This window comes from Aquarana catesbeiana, linkage group LG13, assembly GCF_042186555.1.
Source record: "Aquarana catesbeiana isolate 2022-GZ linkage group LG13, ASM4218655v1, whole genome shotgun sequence".
NCBI classification, from domain to species: domain Eukaryota; kingdom Metazoa; phylum Chordata; class Amphibia; order Anura; family Ranidae; genus Aquarana; species Aquarana catesbeiana.
Window position 1 is genome coordinate 80247459 of NC_133336.1, and position 19327 is coordinate 80266785.

At 42.8% G+C, this 19327-nt stretch overlaps 1 protein-coding gene across 2 annotated transcripts in view; it reads left to right on the forward strand.

Moving 5' to 3' along the window:
• Window positions 1-2147: 2147 nt before the first annotated feature.
• Window positions 2148-19327, forward strand: part of ZFYVE1 (zinc finger FYVE-type containing 1) — an 82867-nt gene continuing 65687 nt past the window's right edge. The window contains exons 1-2 of one of the 2 annotated variants that reach the window (XM_073609295.1): window positions 2148-4651; window positions 13264-13768. In XM_073609295.1, the coding sequence (XP_073465396.1) occupies window positions 4160-4651; window positions 13264-13768 (997 nt within the window). In that variant the 5' untranslated portion in view covers window positions 2148-4159. The remainder of the gene's footprint in view (window positions 4652-13263; window positions 13769-19327) is intronic. The other variant, XM_073609294.1, reaches the window with a different exon arrangement.

Here is a 19327-nt window from a genome sequence, read left to right on the forward strand (position 1 = left end):
TGCCTACTCCACTCCTGCTCTGCACCTGCTGCCTGTGCTTCAACTGTCTAGTGATCACCAAGCCACCTTCACCGGCATCCTCCTGCTGCTGACCCGCCAGGCCCTCATACCACTCTGTGCTCCCATGCCTCCTGTCCATACTACCAGGGGCCAGGAACCAGATACGTAAGGGAGGCCTTCCCCTGCTATATCGGGCTCATCGGTCAAGTACGTGGAAGTCTGACAGTCTTGTATTCCTAATATTGTAATAGTTTTGTATGTACAGCATCTTTGTATAGTAAAAGCACATTTACACACAGCAGAGGTCTCAGCTTTCTTGCTTATACCACAAAGTAACCTTGCTAGATAGATGCAAGCAAAACAGATGGGCGCACGAAAACCTGCTGTTGCTGCAGCCCACTAATGGTGTGAAATTTGATTGAAAATTCTTAGGTAAGATTTTCAAAAGAAAATTATTTAGAAATTTGACCCATGTATGGCCTGCCTTATGGCAGTGTTGTTAAGAGGGAGATCTTTCCCATCCCCCTGAAAAGAAAAAAAAGGCGCCTCTAAGTGCAGAAGTAAAACTTTATATTTCCCAAAAGGGTTAAAAACAATTACAAAAAGCTGGATGGGTAGAAACACATCATATTAGTAATATGGCAGGTAGTCTGGCTTTCTGGTAGACCCAAGGAGTCTCAGTGATATCCGCAGGTGTGATTCTATGACAGCATATTCTGAAGTGGCCGACAGATGGAAGCCACAACTCTCCTGGATACTGGGAAGACAGCTAGGCTATCTGAGACAGCATAGAAGCCGAATCCAGGAAGTTAAGTCAGCAGGAAGGGACCAGCAACCGGCACCAAAGTGATGTTATCAATGTGCTACGCGTTTCGGAACAGCTGATTGGTTCCTTCTTCAAGCAATGACTAAAGGTTACTAGAAGCAGAGCTTCTTATAGTCTGTGGGCAGGCTTTGGACGGGACTATGGGTGGACTTGAGCAGGACAAAGGGAAGCACTGAGCTTATAAAATGACATAATGAATATAAAAACTGCGTACTGGGGACACAAAAAGAAAAAAAACAGAAGACTGACATACAGGGCAAACTGATGCATAGACATGATGCAAAAACAGCAAGAGTGATGCGCAACGCAATTAGTTAATATCACCGCATGCAGATGAAGCATAGCAGCTTGATGGCACGTCACTCGCTAGGTATGAATACATCAACAATAAACACTAAAATGGTGAACAATATACATCAATGGATCTATGGTATATTATATTGAGTATATATGATATTATATATATATACAATATTATGAAAGGAGAACCATATAAAAAGGCTATATATATATATATATATATATATATATATATATATATATATGATATCTGCTTGGTTTGTTACTCAGAGTGCCCATATACACACTTTCCCATCTCCCTGCCTGCACCATAGAGTGATAATGCTTAGGGGTTACCCTAAGGTGATTAGGGTGTACCCTGTGTGCATGCCTATGAAAGTAAGGGAGGATTATAACCCTGGTCAGTTTTTTTGCCATCTGTGACCTATTAGGGAGATTACTCTTCATTTCCTGTCCCGTAGCCAAAACAGGAAGTAAGGGGAAATCCCCCCAAAGTGATGGGATTCCTGGCTGTCATCCAGATCACCAGAACTAGTGCCCCCATTTGAAGACTTCCCCTCTATTCCTGTTCTGGGGACGGCCCAAAATGTGGGATTTTCTTTTACATCCACTTTTGATGAAAACAGTAAACAGGACATATAGAAAAGATGACTAAAGTGGCACAAACAGAAATACAAACCCGACAGGGGTTCTAATCTCTCCCCACTCTATCCAAAATGAAAAGAAAAGTGTTGCCTTTAGTTATACTTTAATTCGTTAAAGCCATGAAGGATTCTCCTTTATACTTGATGTGTTAGTACCACTGCTGGAAGCAGTTCTGTATCAATACATTGCACAGGACAGTATAGAGAAGAGGGTTGGATGATGACATCTCTGCACCTGACAGCCATTGGTCAGGAGAAACTAACATTCCCATAGGCCTCTGCTGGCCGCATGGCATGATGGGTAAGGAAGTCCGCAGTGTTTATAGATCACACTTAGGAAGTGGAAAAGAAAACTACAACTCCCGGCCATCCCTGGCCCCGCCCTCCAATGACGTAACGTGTTCAATTCTGTCACGGTAAATAAGCTGGAAGTTCAGAACGATCAGCTGATTGGAGGTGTCAGGGGGGCCCTGACCTGGGAGCAGCTGTCACCCCCTCTTCAGGACGGTGCGCGCTCATCGCCCGGTAACGTTGTGCCCATTGTAGGCGGGAAGCTGTGGCCCGTGTCCAGGAGAACCTTGTCTGGGATTCCTGAGTCACTGCCGGCTTCTCTTGTAAACAATAGCTGTGTGCGGCGACTCGTTCCTCTGGAGGGGATGCCGGGGCTCCCGGCTCAGTCTGATAGGGAGCTTCCATCATAAACCCATTGTGGCCTATGCTACACAGCCTGCCCTCTCCTCATTGTTTACCTCCCACTGCTGTCACTGATACCCCCCAGCCCTACATCACCATAGGTCACCTGTCTGTCCTGGATTGTATCTAGGTGGGGCTGGATTCTCCCCCTGACCCTGTCCAGGTGACTGCGTGACCCCACACCCCCGCCTGCTCTGGGACAGAGACCTCCCTAGGCTCCCGCCTGCTCTGGGACAGAGACCTCCCGAGGCTCCCCCCTGCTCTGGGACAGAGGCCTCCCGAGGCTCCCGCCTGCTCTGGGACAGAGGCCTCCCGAGGCTCCCGCCTGCTCTGGGACAGAGGCCTCCCGAGGCTCCCGCCTGCTCTGGGACAGAGGCCTCCCGAGGCTCCCGCCTGCTCTGGGACAGAGGCCTCCCGAGGCTCCCGCCTGCTCTGGGACAGAGGCCTCCCGAGGCTCCCGCCTGCTCTGGGACAGAGGCCTCCCGAGGCTCCCGCCTGCTCTGGGACAGAGGCCTCCCGAGGCTCCCGCCTGCTCTGGGACAGAGGCCCCCCGAGGCTCCCGCCTGCTCTGGGACAGAGGCCTCCCGAGGCTCCCGCCTGTCTGGTACGCAGACTTCACAAGACCCCCATTTGTCTGGGACCGAGGCCTCACAAGACTCCCACCTGCTCTGGTACGGAGACTTCACAAAACTCCTGCCTGTCTGGGACAGAAGACTCACAAGACTCTCACTTGTTTGTTGATGCATCTCAAGGAAATCACCATTTGATTTTTTCTTTCTTTAATTATTTTTGTATTTATTTGCAGTGACTACAGACAATTCTGGTAGATCCAATGCTCCTCTCCACCAGTCCGTCATATTTTTAAAGGGTTTTCTTGAAACAATTTTATCGCCTCTGTGCTATAGCTGGAGTCAGATAGACACATTGGCGGTATAGTAGATGTCACAGGTGACCTTTGATGCTAGCTGGACTACCATCCCCCACCTTTCCTTTTATTATTGCAGTTTGATTATCCAATATTATTATTATTTTTTTTAACTGCTTTATGTTTTGAAAGGAAAACAGTTTTTGGCCCAGAGGAACACGTCTTTACCAGCAACATAATAAATACCAATTAGACGACGCCTCTTCCTGGTAACACTGGACTTGCTGCCCAATGACACATTTGTTGTCATAGCAGAAAGTCTCATCTCAGGTGTCACTACTCCAATTAAAGCCTTGTTTTTGTCACATGTCCTTTTAATACTCTGCATTGTTTTTGTTTTTTATGAAACCCTTGGCATTTTTTTTTCACTCTAAAACTACATCTGCCCTATTGTATTCCTTTGTTTATCGCCAGTTTTTGAATTTTGTTATTGTTGTTTTAAAGACTTATTCATTTTAAATTTTTTTTTTTTTTTTTTTTGGGGAGGGGGGCATTTGATAATGTCAGTGCCAGTTTATATAGCCAGTCTCTATTTTACTGTAGCTGTCTAAAGTTTTCAGAAGCAAACTGAATAGGAAATTATCATAATTCCAATCTATGATTCTCACTTTAGTTATAATTCTATAACTGACATCGTGGTTAGGAATTTATGATTATCAGCACAATTAGGATCAATTTTCTTTAGTTAAATTTGCTTAGATAGCCTTTAAATCTGGGCGTAGTTCCTCTTAACAGCCTGAATTCATCTACGTGTTTAGCCGTAGATAGAAGATGAGCACCCAGGGGTCGACGACTGAAAAATCTGTTGTAGCCGGATTGACGTGCCAAGAAAACTTTGCCTGTTCTGGCAATAATGAAGCCGTATTTGAATGTGATGAGTGTAATACCTTACAGTGTCAGCAATGTGAGGAAGCTTTGCACAAACAAGAGAGACTTCAAAATCATGAGCGAAACCGCATACAACCTGGCTATGTCCCTTTCTGCTCCTCTTGTAAAGGAGTGAATACTATGCACAATAGCACAAACGGCACTAGACAGCGGGCAGTGGTGAGGTGCGCCTCTTGTAAAGTTGACCTCTGCGCTGACTGTCAAAAACGTACTCATTCTGGGGGGAACAAGAGAAAGCATCCATTGACCTATTACCAAACCATGAATGCCCCAGAACCTCAAGAAGGAGGAAAGATGGACGAGGAAATTAGAAGAAAAAAGATGACGGAGAAAGTTGTCAGTTTCCTTCTAGTGGATGAGACAGAACAAATTCAGGTAAGTGCTTATGGATCCCTTCAAGCTTTTTCTGTGTCAATCTTCTTTTTATAAGGGTTTTGAACAAGATGAGGCATTGTTGGGTAGCACAAATTAGTACCAAATAGAACTGTCAATATGGGCAGTGTACAATAAAGAAAAGGTTCAAGCTTTTTCATACATTATGACATTTAACCAGTTCCAGACTGCCCACTGTGTGTGTTGTATACCGTTGTTATGGCAGCAACTAGCTGCCATATCCCCGGTATTTCTTTATACAGTTGGTGATCCTCTTTCACATAAAGGTGGTCCCAGTGGCAGTTTTGCCACAAGATCGCTTTTATAGGCAGCGGGAGAGGTGCCCTCCCGCCGCTTCCTGGTTGTTTCCACACTTTCCCAAGTGCTCATTAAAGGTGGAAACGATTGGATTCTATGGAGCGATGGGCAGGAAGTTGAGTGAGGGCAAGATGGGGCCCCCCCCCCCTCGACTCTATGCCTTTGGAGGATCAGAGCGACGTCTGCCGACCCTTCGCCTAACGGCCTTAAAGCGGTTTTAAACTGTTTTTTTTTTTTTACTTTTACCTATAGGTAAGCCTAGAATAAGGCTTATCTATAGGTAGTGGAAATATCTCCTAAACGTACACCGTTTAGGAGATATTTCACCTGTAGTGCACTGATGTCGTCAACGGCGCATGCGTTGTGAAGAAACGGACCTTGGTGCCGTTTCTTCCCCAGCGTGCGCCGTGACTGACGGATCCCGCGCGCATGCGCGGAGTGATGTCACGCGGCTCCGGCCAGTCACAGAGCCAGAGTCTGCAGCCCCGGAAGGAAGAGGGGTCAAGATGGAGGCGGCCTGCACAGGGGACAGCGCGGGCTTCGTTTGCAGGCAAGTGTCACATAATGGGCTAGTATGCATTGCATACTAGTCCATTATGCTTTTAATTTGCAGGGTTTTCAGCGAGCAAAAGAGGAAGTAAAACCCATCAGGGTTTACTTCCTCTTTAAAGGGCCAGATTTTTTTAATTTATTTTTTGGTAAATGTAAAATGACTTTAAAATGATTTAAATCAAGCCGTTTTACTAATGATTTAAATCCATAATTTTTAAAGAGCAACTGTCCTCTCTGTCCCACAGCAGCTTCTCCTCTGACCCGCTATTGACTCACCGACAGTCTCATTCACTTTAATGGGATGGCTGGTGATGCGGCAGTGACTCAACAAGGTGAGGGACGTGGTGGCAGCAGGTGAGTGGATGCCCGCTAACGGGTGCTGCCATGGTGGATCTGAAATGACAGGTGCTCTTTAAATGTAAGGACTTATTCTTGCTGGTAGTTAGAATCTTCAATATTTGCAAACAAAATGAAGGTTTCCTATTTAGAATAAGCTGTCAGGTTAGTAAAACAGCGATATCAATCATACAGTTTGTGGTGTACATAGATTTACAAAACAATGGGATAAAGGAATATTATTGAACTGTTTTATCTCATGGTTACTGTGAAATTGTGTGAATGCATCAATGCAGTGCATGTTATCTCAGCTTGCAGAGCTTGGATTCATTGAATGAGTTTACTAAAAATGTAAATATTGCAGAATATACAGCCTCATGCTACGTAATTAAGCTCCATTTCATGCTGAATAAACTAAATTAAAGTATCTTAAATAGAAAACTATCTTTAGATAGATTATTACTCCAAAAGCATTTTATTAAAATTAAATTTGATAAAAAAAATCACAAAAATCCAATTTTTAATTTAAAAAAAAAATCAGATTTTGATTGTAAAGAAAAAAAATCATTGATTTTTTTTTTTTTTTATCCACTTTGTATCTATTACAAGGGATGTTTACATTCCTTGTAATAGTTATCGCATTTTTTTAAAGGGACAGTGTAAAAATAAAAAGTAAAAGAAAAACAACTTTAAAGCACCCTGTCCCTACACGTGCAGAAGGGAACGCATACGCAAATCGCGCCCACCAGTGTTCATTTTTACATCAAATTTCAATTCAGTCTTAGTTATAGTCTTTTGATTAAAATGCCATTTTAGTTTTAGTCGTATTTTAGTCAACTGAAATCTCCAGAACATTTTAGTTGACTAAAATCTAATGGGTTTAGTTAAATTTTAATGCATTATTTCTTTAGAACTGACAAACCTTATATACTACTGGAGTAAAAATCTAATAACATGTTTGGTATTTATGGTATGAAGCTTTGAACATGCACTACAGACACAGATTTAGCCATTGTGATATAAATTAAATTAAGTTTTACTCAGTCTTTTGCCATTTTAGTTTTAGTCTTATTTTAGTCTTTGACAAAAATGTAATTTTAGTCATCTGAATTGTTTTAGTCGACTAAAATGGTATTAATTTAGTCGATGAAAATATATTGGTCGCCAAAATTAACACTGACGCCCACATATGTAAACGGTGTTCAAACCACAGATGTGAGGTATCGCTGCGATCGTTGGAGCAAGAGCAATAATTCTAGCACTACTAGAGCTCCTCTAACTCTAAACAGGTAACCTGTTAACATTTTTAAAGTGTCGCCTATAGAGATTTTTAAGTACCGTAGTTTGTCACCATTCCACAAGCGTGCGCAATTTTGAAGCATGACATGTTGGGTATCTATTTACTCGTCGTAACATCATCTTTCACATTATACAAAAATTGGGCTAACTTTACCGTTTTTGTTTTTTATTAATTTATGAAAGTGTATGTTTCCCAAAAAAATTGCGCTTGAAAGACCGCTGCGCAAATACAGTGTGACATAAAATATTGCAATGACTACCGTTTTATTCTCTAGGGTCTCTGCTAAAAAAAAAAAAAAAAAGTGTATGTGTATATAGATAGATAGATATATAGAGATACAGTATATATAGAGATAGATATAGAGAGAGAGATAGATTAGATATATATATCTCGGACCGATGCGTCATCTGTCCCCCGGCGTCTCTGCACTGAGAACCGAGCCATTCTCTCGGCTCCCCCCCAGAGGAGAGCTGCTGACTGTCAATCAGCAGCTCTCCTGCTCTGCTCCTCTGCACTCACTGGAGCACTGAGCTGTGGAGGAGCAGGGACCAGCTGTCTCAGCGGCTCGCTGAGAGGCTGAGACACTTATCAGTCAAGGCACCTGGTGGATCCAGGGTTCGAGTCGGGATGACGCGGTTCCTGGCCTGATTTCTGTGACATCAGCAGAAAACTTCAGACTGCTCTCTGCTGAAAATGGGTCACAGGAGTGCCAAACGAATTGCACTTCTGTGACCTATGGGAGAAGCCCAGCCAAACAAGCTCAGGCTGGATTTGTCCTTTAAGCGATCTTGCATCACGTCCAAAGAACATTTTCTTTATCCAAGAGTGGCAATAAAGAGAAAATGTGCTCCAGCCACATAATATTTAATTATCTTTTAGTGTAATTGAACTCTCTATCATAATGTGGAATCCTACTATCTTTCATTCCTTCTGTAGACAGCAGTAAGATGTATATTCTGCTTTTGTTTACACCGATATAACAGGTAAATGCAAGGCCAAGAACCTGGGTGTCAACAGGGCCTAGAGACTCATTAGATCAAGCACTGGGATGCAAAGCACATTCTTCAGTACTCTCCTGAGTTTAGCAGGCATTCCTGATAGTGAGTATTTGATCATCAGCATGACCGGATCATAAGCCTGCTAACACTATATTTAGGCATCATTATTTTTTCCACGCAAATTTCACCCAAAAGTCACATTTTTCTAACTGGATTCAGATGGAAAAAAGTGTGTATCCTGGGTGAAAGTTGGGTGAATCTTGTGTGAAAACATTCATAAATAGTCCTCTTAGTGTTTAATACTGATTTGTTTGCCTCTATACAGAAACTCTGCCCCTTTGGCTTCAGGGGAGTTCATGAATGCCTGCCAATTTGGCACCCATGTGTACCAGACCTAAACCTGTCCTTGCTGATGTACCCAACCTAATATAAGACTTTATATCGTTGTGGACCAGTTTCTCTATAAGGCTGGGTATACACGAGCCGAAAATCGGCCAGAAACAGTCAGTTTGGCAGGAAGTGGCTGACTATCGGCCCATGTGTACTGCTCCAAGACCGGCCTCTGTCTAATGAGCATGCTGAAAACCAGCATCCAATCAGAGCTCGCAGCCAATGGCTGATCACACTGAGTAATGTGTTTTTGACAGGGGGGGCGGCAGTTCCCCTGTTAGAACACAGTGTTTTAGTGCATTTACAGACGTCAAGCACTTGGGCACTAATTCAGGTCATTAGCCAAAAGAATAGTTTATTCTGCCCATTGAAATGAATTACCGCTCAAGCGCTAAATGCGCCTAGCGTTAACAAGCGCTTAGACGGGTTTACACGCATCAAGCGTTTTTTTCTTCCAAAACTCTGCTGCTCTTGGATGCACTGGAAGTGGCATTTTTTTTTTCTGCCTCTAAAAGCCCCTGCTGCTAAAAGTCTGTGAGCATGGATACATAAGCTAACATGCAGTGGAATTTAGAGGCAGGAAAAAAAAACACCAGTCGCCCCTAAGAGCAGCTTCAAAAATGTCCACTGTGCATGAGGCCTTAGAGCAAATGGGGGACAGATGCAGCATAGGACTGATGTTGCATCCACTTAGGTGAGGATGAATGTTTGTTTATTTTATTTTTTTAAACTTCCATACTTCTCTTTTAATATTATAATAACATGGCTTGTGCAGCAATTGTGTGTATATGTATGTGTATATATACATTACGTGTTTACATGTAGTAATCACAATTAAAGTGGTTGTAAAGGCTGAAGGTTTTTTTGTCTCCATATGCAGTCTATGCATTAACATAAAAAGACTTCTGTGTGCAGCAGCTCCCCAAATTACTACCTAAAGGTCCATCTAGAGCCAGCGATGTTGTAGGAGTGTCTAGGCTGCCAGGGACTCCCCTCTCCTTATTGTCTAAGGCAGCAATGTGGCGCCATTGACTCCCGCTGCTGTCAATCAAAGTCAGTCAGCCAATGAGGAAAGAAAGGGGGCAGGGCCATGGCTCGGTGTCTGAAAGGACACAGGGAGCTGTGGCTCGGGTGCCCCCGTAGGGATCCCAACAGTATTGTTGGGATCCTACTGGCATGCCTGATTCCTCAGATAACGTTATTACACAAGAGGTTTTTTCAGCTTGTTGAAAAATGTATGTGTCTAAGCACCATTCATTTTTTTTTGTTTGTCAAGAAACTTAGGTTGCCATTTTGTGTGCTACATTCATGCCTATGGCTGAGTCATGGAGAGTATCAATAAATTTTCTGGTAAACTATTAACCAGATAGCTGCTCATTTACATATGAAAAGAGAAATTGTGCAAGGTTACCATTTCAGAGCAACTAATACAGTTTCAATTTACTAGAGACTGAGAGATGATTTTGGTTCCTATTGTTTTATTGAACATTACACATCTATGCATTACTTTGTTTAAATACATTTTTAACCTTTTATAAATGTTAGTTTTTTACCAAAAGACCATCCTATCTGCAAATGTTTTAACTATTGTAAGGGGTCATTCTAAATAATAAAAAAAGGAAAAAAAAGGCATTTGAGTTAATTCTTCTCAAAGCAGTCATGGCAAATCTTACCATTGAAATGTCAGAAATCTTTTGGGGTCCATTTACATGGACATATGTGTATCTTCTGCATGAACACTGGTTCTGGCTAGCAGAAGATCCTGCGTAAAATACATGCCCAAAGTATGTTTAGATGCGTTTTTAAATGTTCAATTTTTCTTTCAAATTAATGACTACAATTGTATGCATATACAGTGCCTTGAAAATGTTTTCATACCCCTTTAAATTTTCAAAATTTTGTCATGTTACAACCAAAAATGTTAATGTATTTTATTGGGATTATGTGATAGACCAACACAAAGTGGCACATAATTGTGAAGTGGAAGGAAAATGATAAATGGTTTTCATTTTTTTTTTTTTATCAAATATCTGAAAAGTGTGGCGTTCATTTGTATTCAGCCTCCTTTACTCTGTTACCCCTAACTAAAAGCTAGTGGAACCAATTGCCTGTGTCTAATTTATTCTCAGTATAAATACAGCTGTTCTGTTGTTCTGTGAAGCCCTCGGAGGTTTGTTAGAGAACCTTAGTGAACAAACAGCATCATGAAGGCCAAGGAACATAGCAGACAGGTCAGGAATAAAGTTGTGTAGAAGTTTAAAGCAAGGTTAGGTTATAAAACAATATGCCAAGCTTTGAACATCTCACGGAGCACTGTTCAATCCATCATCCTAAAATGGAAAGAGTATGGTACAACTGCAAACCTACCGAAACATGACCGTCCACCTAAACTGAAGAGGCCCATAGTAACTCTGGCGGAGCTGCAGAGATCCACAGCTCAGGTGGGAAAATCTGTCCACAGGGCAACTATTAGTCGCGCACTCCACAAATCTGGCCTTTATGGAAGAGTGGCAAGAAGAAAGCCATTGTTGAATGAAAGCCATCAGAAGTCCTGGTTGCAGTTTGCAAGAGGCCACGTGGGGGACACAGCAAACATGTGGAAGAAGGTGCTCTGGTCAGATGAGACCAAAATTGAAAGTTTTGACCTAAAAGCAAAACGCTATGTGTAGTGGAAAACGAACACTACACATCACCCTGAACACACCATCCCCAGCGTGAAACATGGTGGTGGCAGCATCATGTTGGGGATGCTTTTCTTCAGCAGGGACAGGGAAGCTGGTCAGAGTTGATGGAAAGATGTATGGAGCCAAATACAGGGTAATCTTAGAAGAAAACCTGTTAGAGTTGGCAAAAGACTTGAGACTGGGGCAGAGGTTCATCCTCCAGCAGGACAACGACCCTAAACATACAGCCAGAGCTACGAGTGAATGGTTTAGATCAAAGCATATTCATGTGTTAGAATGGCCCAGTCAAAGTCCAGACCTAAATCCAAATGAAAATCTGTGGCAAGACTTGAAAATTGCTGTTCAGACGCTCTCCATCCAATCTGACAAAGCTTGAGCTATTTTGAAAAGAAGAATGGGCAAAAATGTCACTCTCTAGATGTGCAAAGCTGGTAGAGACATCCCCAAAAAGACTTGCAGCTGTAATTGCAGCGAAAGGTGGTTCTACAAAGTATTGGCTGAATACAAATGCACGCCACACTTTTCACATAATTATTTGTAAAAAAATGTGAAAACCATTTTATCATTTTCCTTCTACTTCACAATTATGTACCACTATGTGTTGGTCTATCCCATAAAATCTCAAAAAATAAAATTGTTTTTGGCTGTAACATGACAAAATGTGGAAAATTTTAAATGGGTATGAATACTTTTTCAAGGCACTGTATGTGCGTAAAATCTGCAGATCTGTGCGGCTCTGTTTTTAAAAATTTATTTATTTATTTTTCTGTGGTTAAACGCAGCAAACCTTTTTTGAATGTAAAAGCAGCTGTATGTATGGGGTCGTTTGATTACTGTAGTGCAACCTTTTAGATGCTCACAAAACTATGTGCTGTGGCACTGCTAAATGCAGCATTTTTTTCATCCCGTGTGAATGAGCCCTGTATGACAGTTGACAGTTTTTGTATGGAATGTCTCCTTTAGGCCGTGTTCACACGGCTCTGACATGAAAATCACGCAACTTCGGATTCGACTTTGCCCTGCAACTTCGGTCCGACATTGATCTGACTTTAATGAACAGGACCTGACATGAGATGAGTGCGACTTGGGTCTGGTATGGATTTCCATGCCAAATTTACAAAAGAAATGGTGTGAAGCCCCCTCCTCAATCCATACCAGACCCTTTAGGACCCAAAATCCCATGCCAAAATTAAAAAAAACGAAAACAGCGTGGGATCCCCCCCAATCCTTACCAGACCCTTATCCAAGCATGCAGGCCCCCACCTCCTGAACCATACCAGGCCACATTCCCTCAACATGGAGGGGAATTCTTTGGGGCAGGGAGGCTCTGCCCCACAACCCTGGGCTAGGGTTGTGGGGGTCTACAGGCAGGGGGCTTATCGGAATCTGGAAGCCCCCTTAAAGAAAGGGGGCCCCCCCATATGAATGAGTACCCTTACCCATTCACCCCAAAAAACTGTGTAGTGTAACAAGAGGCAGTTTTTGACAAGTCCGTTATTAAAAATTAATAATGTCCCCGAATGTAGATCCAATGTCAGTCATGATGTCTTCCTCTGCCGACCCAATTAAAAAAAAAAAAAGGCCTCCTCCCCTGACGAATGCTGTGGGCTGAAATTGCACCCAAGTCGGACCAAAGTAGCACAGGAACTTTTTCAAAAGTTGGACCGACACAAGTCGGACGAGTTAAGACGGCTCTCATAGGGAACCATTGATTTTGACATGTCATGCGACTTGTGCTCTTGAAGGCAGAGTGTTTGTCACACCAGTATGAACTGGCCCTTAAATATGTATTTAGAATACATTTTACAAATATGTACTGTATGCAGGCAGCCCTGATTACTGATGTCTGCATGCAATGCTAAGTAATTCCTATTGTCCTTAACACTGTAGATACAGAATTTTGGATTTCATACATTTGTATTTATTTATTTTGTTTCTATATTTAAATGAATGTTTTGCTATATAACAAATAAGAAAATCATGGAAAGTTTTCATTTTTACAGTGTTGTTTAATTTGGCTTTTGCTTAAATTCTAAGGTGGAGGATGAAGATGAATTTGTGAAAAAACTGGATTGCAACGCAGAGGATTTACTGAAAGTTGTGTCAATATTCGGAAACACTGGTGACGGGAAATCACACACTCTTAACCATACGTTTTTCTATGGGCGTGAAGTTTTTAAGACCTCCCCAGCTCAGGAGTCATGCACGGTTGGTGTTTGGGCAGCATTTGATCCTGTCCATAAGGTTGTAGTCATTGACACAGAAGGACTGCTCGGAGCTACTGTAAACCTGAGTCAGAGGACACGATTACTGCTCAAAGTCTTAGCCATTTCTGATCTAGTTATCTATAGAACTCATGCTGATCGTTTACACAATGACCTATTTAAGTTTCTTGGTGATGCCTCCGAAGCCTACTTGAAGCATTTTACTAAAGAGCTGAAAGCCACGACAGCACGTTGTGGTTTAGATGTGCCTCTTTCCACGCTGGGTCCTGGTGTCATTATCTTTCATGAGACTGTACATACAAAGCTGCTTGGTTCAGGTAAGCTCTGAAGATGATACTTCACTTGACTATTTTCTGCCTCAAAATGGGTGTAAACCTCAGACGTGAAATCTGAATGAAGTATGTCCTTCTATATTGTGTACCTGTCTCAAACACACTGTGTCATTTCTGTCTGCTGCTGTATTCTGTCACTTTTCTCCTGACACCAAGAGAAAAATGGTGACGGGGGGGGGAGCCTCGGCTCTGTTTCTGTGAGCTGTGTGGAGGGGGTGTGTCTTTTCCCTCCAATCAGCTCTCAGACCTCTCTTCGCTGAGCTCTGCAGAGTAACTTCAGCTCTCTGTCCCCTTTTTTTCTGAACTCCTGATAAGTTTTATAAATCCTGGACTTTGAACAAATGTAGAGAAGAGAAGACTGCAGATAAACAGGTACAGGTTATGTAGGAAGATTTGATTAATCTGTGTATCACCTGAGGATAGTCCCTTCATTGGGTACATGTAAGGGTTTACCTCTGCTCACTTAAAGCCCAACTGAAGTTTCTGTTTACAGCCACTAAATACATTCTAGGTCGCTTTATAAAGAGAGCACCCATAGCCTGGTTGGCAAAGCTTATCTACAGCCAATATGCTTAAAGATCTTGTGATGGCAGCGGTTGCTCTACCCTCTTCCTCCCAGGTCAGAGCTATAGCTTTACAGTAGCAGGGAGCATGAGCATGGTACCAGAGTTATAGATCTGTTTCTGCATGCTTCCACGCAGAGGCCTTTTCCACTTTGGCTACTAAAGTAAACTAACTGCAAGACTTTCAACATCTTTTCAATGTACTGCAGGGGGTCATGTTTCCATTCTTCCATATAGTCCAGATCTCTAAAGAAGATGATCCAGTACAGGGCAAGTCGGTGTCTTCTCATGAGATTTGGGCTACATGGCATTCCCCAGATGACATGGGAGTAAGGTAAATATATATACAAACTATGTCTCCCTTTCCCCACAGGTTGCACTCACCCCCAAAGTCTGCATTAATATTCGTACTATTGACAAAAAAAACAAAAAAAATACATTTTTTGCAGTTGTAGGCTATTAGTACTGAATGGAAGTTCCTTGCTCTAATCTACTTGCTCTAATTGGTAAAAACTCATAGTAGTAAGTGGTTGCATATCAAACAAACATTTAATTCCTTAATAAAAATATTTAATAAACGCAGACATTGGCTTTTTAAAATTAGTTTATTTAGGGGATACAGTGAGGGGAGAAGTTTTTGATCCACTGCTGATTTTGTACGTCGTTTGCCCACTGACAAAGAAATGATCAGTTTATAATTTAATTGATGGTAGGTTTATTTTACCAGACAGAATAACAAAAAAATATCCAGAAAAACGCATTTCAAATTTTTTTTAAATAAATTGATTTGCATTTTAATGAGTAAAGTAAGTATTTTATCCCCCCCCCCCTATCAATCAGCAAGATTTCTGGCTCCCTGGTGTCTTCTATACAGGTAACAAGCTGAGATTAGGAGCACTCTCTTAAAGGGAGTGCTCCTAATCTCAGCTTGTTACCTGTATAAAAGACACCTGTCCACAGAAGCAATCAATCAGATTCCAATCTCTACACCATGTCCAAGACCAAAGAGCTGTCCAGGGATGTCAGGGACAAGATTATAGACCTACACAAGGCTGGAAAGGGCTAAAAGACCATCGCCAAGTAGCTTGTTGAGAGGGTGACAACAGTTGGTGCGATTATTCACAAATGGAAGAAACACAAAATAACTGTTAATCTCCCTTGTTCTGGGGCTCCATGCAAGATTTCACCTCACAGGGTTTCATTGATCATGAGAACGGTGAGGAATCTGCCCAGAATTACACGGGAAAGTCTTGTCAGTGATCTCAATGCAGCTGGGACCATAGTCGTCAAGAAAACAATTGGTAACCCCCTATGCTGTGAAGGGCTGAAATCCTGCAGCACCTGCAAGGTCCCCCTGCTCAAGAAAGCACATTTATAGGCCTGTCTGAAGTTTGCTAATGAACATTTGAATTATTCAGAGGAGAACTGGGTGAAAGTGTTGTGGTCAGATGAGACCAAAATCTAGCTCTTTGGCATCAACTCAACGCGCCGTGTTTGGAGGAGGGGGAATGCTGCCTATGACCCCAAGAACACCATTCCCACCATCAAACATAGGTGGAAATATTTTGTTTTGGGAGTGTTTTTCTGTTAAGCGGACAGGACAACTACACCGTATCCAAGGGACGAGCAGCGCAGGGAAGTGTCAGGGGGACACTAATGCATTCCAGTTTCAGATTTCCCCATGCTGCACCTGCACCCCACACATTGTAAAAGATGGGAAACATTGTTTGGTTCTCTAACTTTGCTGTAGCTGCGATTGTCAGCTTTTGTGATGGGGAAGAGATTGGGTGCAGTTCTGCTAGGAGGGGGCGGTTCCTGTTTCCAGGAGGAGGAATGTCTTGGCCATTGCTAAAGCCAATCACAGTCCTGCTAGCCCCGTCCACCTTTTGGAGGAAGATGACTCGCTTGGTTGCCACTACCAATATTCGAAAGAAGTGATTTCACTGTGATTGAGAAAACCACAATCAGTTGACAGTTTGTGGAATTTTTGTTGAGCTTCTGGGAACTTTGTTGAAATTTTATTCCTGAACTTTTGCGTCACTTACTACTGAACCCCTGCACTCTGTGTCCCTTTAAGCCACAGCCAGTATTCAGCGCAATGAAAATCACACCCAACCACTTTTTCTCAGCCGCGGGGGGCCTAACTTATGATCCTGCACACAGGCCCACTGATTTCAGAAAATGTCCCTGACCTGAGCTCATCATTGCGCATCCATTCCATATGCTTGTATGTGACATCACATACATCACATACAAGCACATGGGCTGGATGCAAGAGGTGGATCAGCAGGATGAGTGTGCCAGGACAGGTAGATGTGTCTCATCTCTGCTTCTTTTCACCACTCTGCATATTACGCATATCATAGATGAGAAGAGGTTACAGCGGTGGAGCAGATGAGCAGGAGGGGTTCAGAGGTGGGACAGAAGAGCAGGAGGGTACAGCGGTGGGGAAGATGTGCAGGGAGGTACAGTGGTGGAAGAGATGAGCAGGGGGGTTCAGTGTTTGAGCCAGGTGAGCAGGGGGGATTTGGTGCTTTGCCAGATGAGCAGGGGGGTAGATGTGAAAGGAGGTATATTGGTGGGGCAGATGAGCAGGGGGTTACAGTGGTGGGGCAGGAGAGCAGAGGGGTACAGAGGTGGGGCAGGAGAGCAGGGGGGTACAGAGGTGGGGCAGGAGAGCAGAGGGGTACAGAGGTGGGGCAGGAGAGCAGGGGGGTACAGAGGTGAGACAGATGTGAAGGAGGCACATTGGTGGGGCAGATGAGAAAGCTGGTTACAGTGGTGCAGCAGATGAGCAGATGGGTTCAGTGTTAGGACAGATGAGAAGGTGATTTCAGTAGTGAGACAGAAGAGCATGGGGATACAGAGGTGGAGCAGATGTGCAGGGAGGTACAGTGGTGGGGCAGATGAGAAAAGGGGTTCATTGATAAGTAGGGCTGAAACAACTGATCGATTAATCGACAACTAATTGATTATGAAATTAATCGATTACTATTTTCATAATCGATTAATCGGCCAGTAACATAATGGGGTTAAAAAAAAACTAAGATCAGCCCTTTATAGTACAAAGAGCAAATAATCGCTACTGTAAATATTACTTTCACAGTTCTACAGTAAAAAAGAACCCCTTACAGTAGTGATTATCTGATTTTTTTTTTTTTGTACTATAAAGGGCTAATTTTAGTTTTTTTTTAAACCCATTATGTTACTAAACGTCTTAGACTTGGTTCACATCATGTGTTTTTTGGTGCTTTTTGCAGAAACACACTACAGTTCATTTGCATGGTTTCCTATGGGACACGTTCACATCTATGCTTTTTTTCAGCTGCTGCATATTTGTAAAGGCTCAGGGACCTTCGAGCCTTATGCTGGCCACATGGATCAATTTTCACACAATATTCAGACGAAAAATCTTTGTACATTCGCTGAATAAAATAATGCTGTTTGAAATTTTCACTTGTTTTTAACATTGTTTTTAAAATGAATGTAATTTCTGAACGAAAACCACATACGCTGTCTGAAAATTCCTTTGACCAAGAAGTTTTCTATTTACAAATTTTCCCGTCACTGTGGTAGAAAGTGAACGTAGATTTTGACCCCACTAACGATTAGAAAATCGAACAAACGTTCTTAAAATGACAGTTTTTTTTGAAGGAAGGAACATTGTTTGTTTTTTTTTTTTTAAATAAAAAAAAATTGATCTCGGAGTCTGATATTTACCAGATTCACCCTTTAATAGTATATACAGTATATCTCTCCTCCTAATAGTTTATACAGTATATCTCTTTTAATAGTATATGCAATATCTCTCCTCTAATATTAGATTTAAGGTTATTAACCAATTAATCGAAACAATAATCTGCCAACTAATCGATTATGAAAATAATCGTTAGTTGCAGCCCTATTGATAAGGCAGATAAGCAGGGGGTGCAGTGGTGGGGCAGATGCGCAGGAGGTACAGTGGTGGGAGGGATGAGAAGGGGGTTACAGTGGTGGGACAGATGAGCATGGGGTTACAGCAGTAGGGCAGAGGAGCAGGGGGTACAGAGGTGGGGCAGATGTACAGAGGAGAAAGGAGGTACATCTGTGGAATACATGAACAGGGGGTTACAGTGGTGGGGCAGAAGAGCAGGGAGAACAGAGGTGGGACAGATGTGCAGGAGGTACAGTTGTGGGGCAGATGAGAAAGGGGGTTCAGTGGTGGGGCAGATGAGCAGATAAGTTCAGTGTTAGGACAGATGAGAAGATGGTTCAGTGGTGGAGCAGATGTGCAGGGAGGTACAGTGGTGGGGCAGATGAGAAAGGGTGAACATTGGTGGGGCAGATGAGCAGGGAGTTACAGTGGTGGGGCAGATGTACAGAGGGTTACAGTTTTGGGGCAGCTGAGAAAGGGGGTACAGTGGTGGAGCAGATGTGCAGGGTAGTACAGTGGTGGAGCAGATGTGCAGGGGGTACAGTGGTGGAGCAGATGTGCAGGGTAGTACAGTGGTGGAGCAGATGTGCAGGGTAGTACAGTGGTGGAGCAGATGTGCAGGGGGTACAGTGGTGGAGCAGATGTGCAGGGTAGTACAGTGGTGGAGCAGATGTGCAGGGGGTACAGTGGTGGGGCAGATGAGCAGGGGGGTACAGTGGTGAAACAAATTTGCAGGGGGGCTGTGATCTGAGGTGTGAAAGTGCATAAATTGGGGCTCATCTGAGGTGTGGAGTTGCAGGAATTGAAGCTGATCTGGTGAGAGTGAAGGATGTTAATTTCTCACTACTAAAGTAGTTTACAGCATTTACTTTATAAAAAATCCTTTTCGTGATTGAGAGTATGAAGTTGACATTTTCTGTTATAAAATCGGCATGCTCAATTTCTTTGAAAACATTTTTCGGCACACTGTGCTCAAAAGGTTGCCTACCCCTGGTATAGACTAATCATTTATTTGTCAGTGGGCAAACGTAGAAAATCAGCAGGGATCAAATACCCTTTTCCCTCACT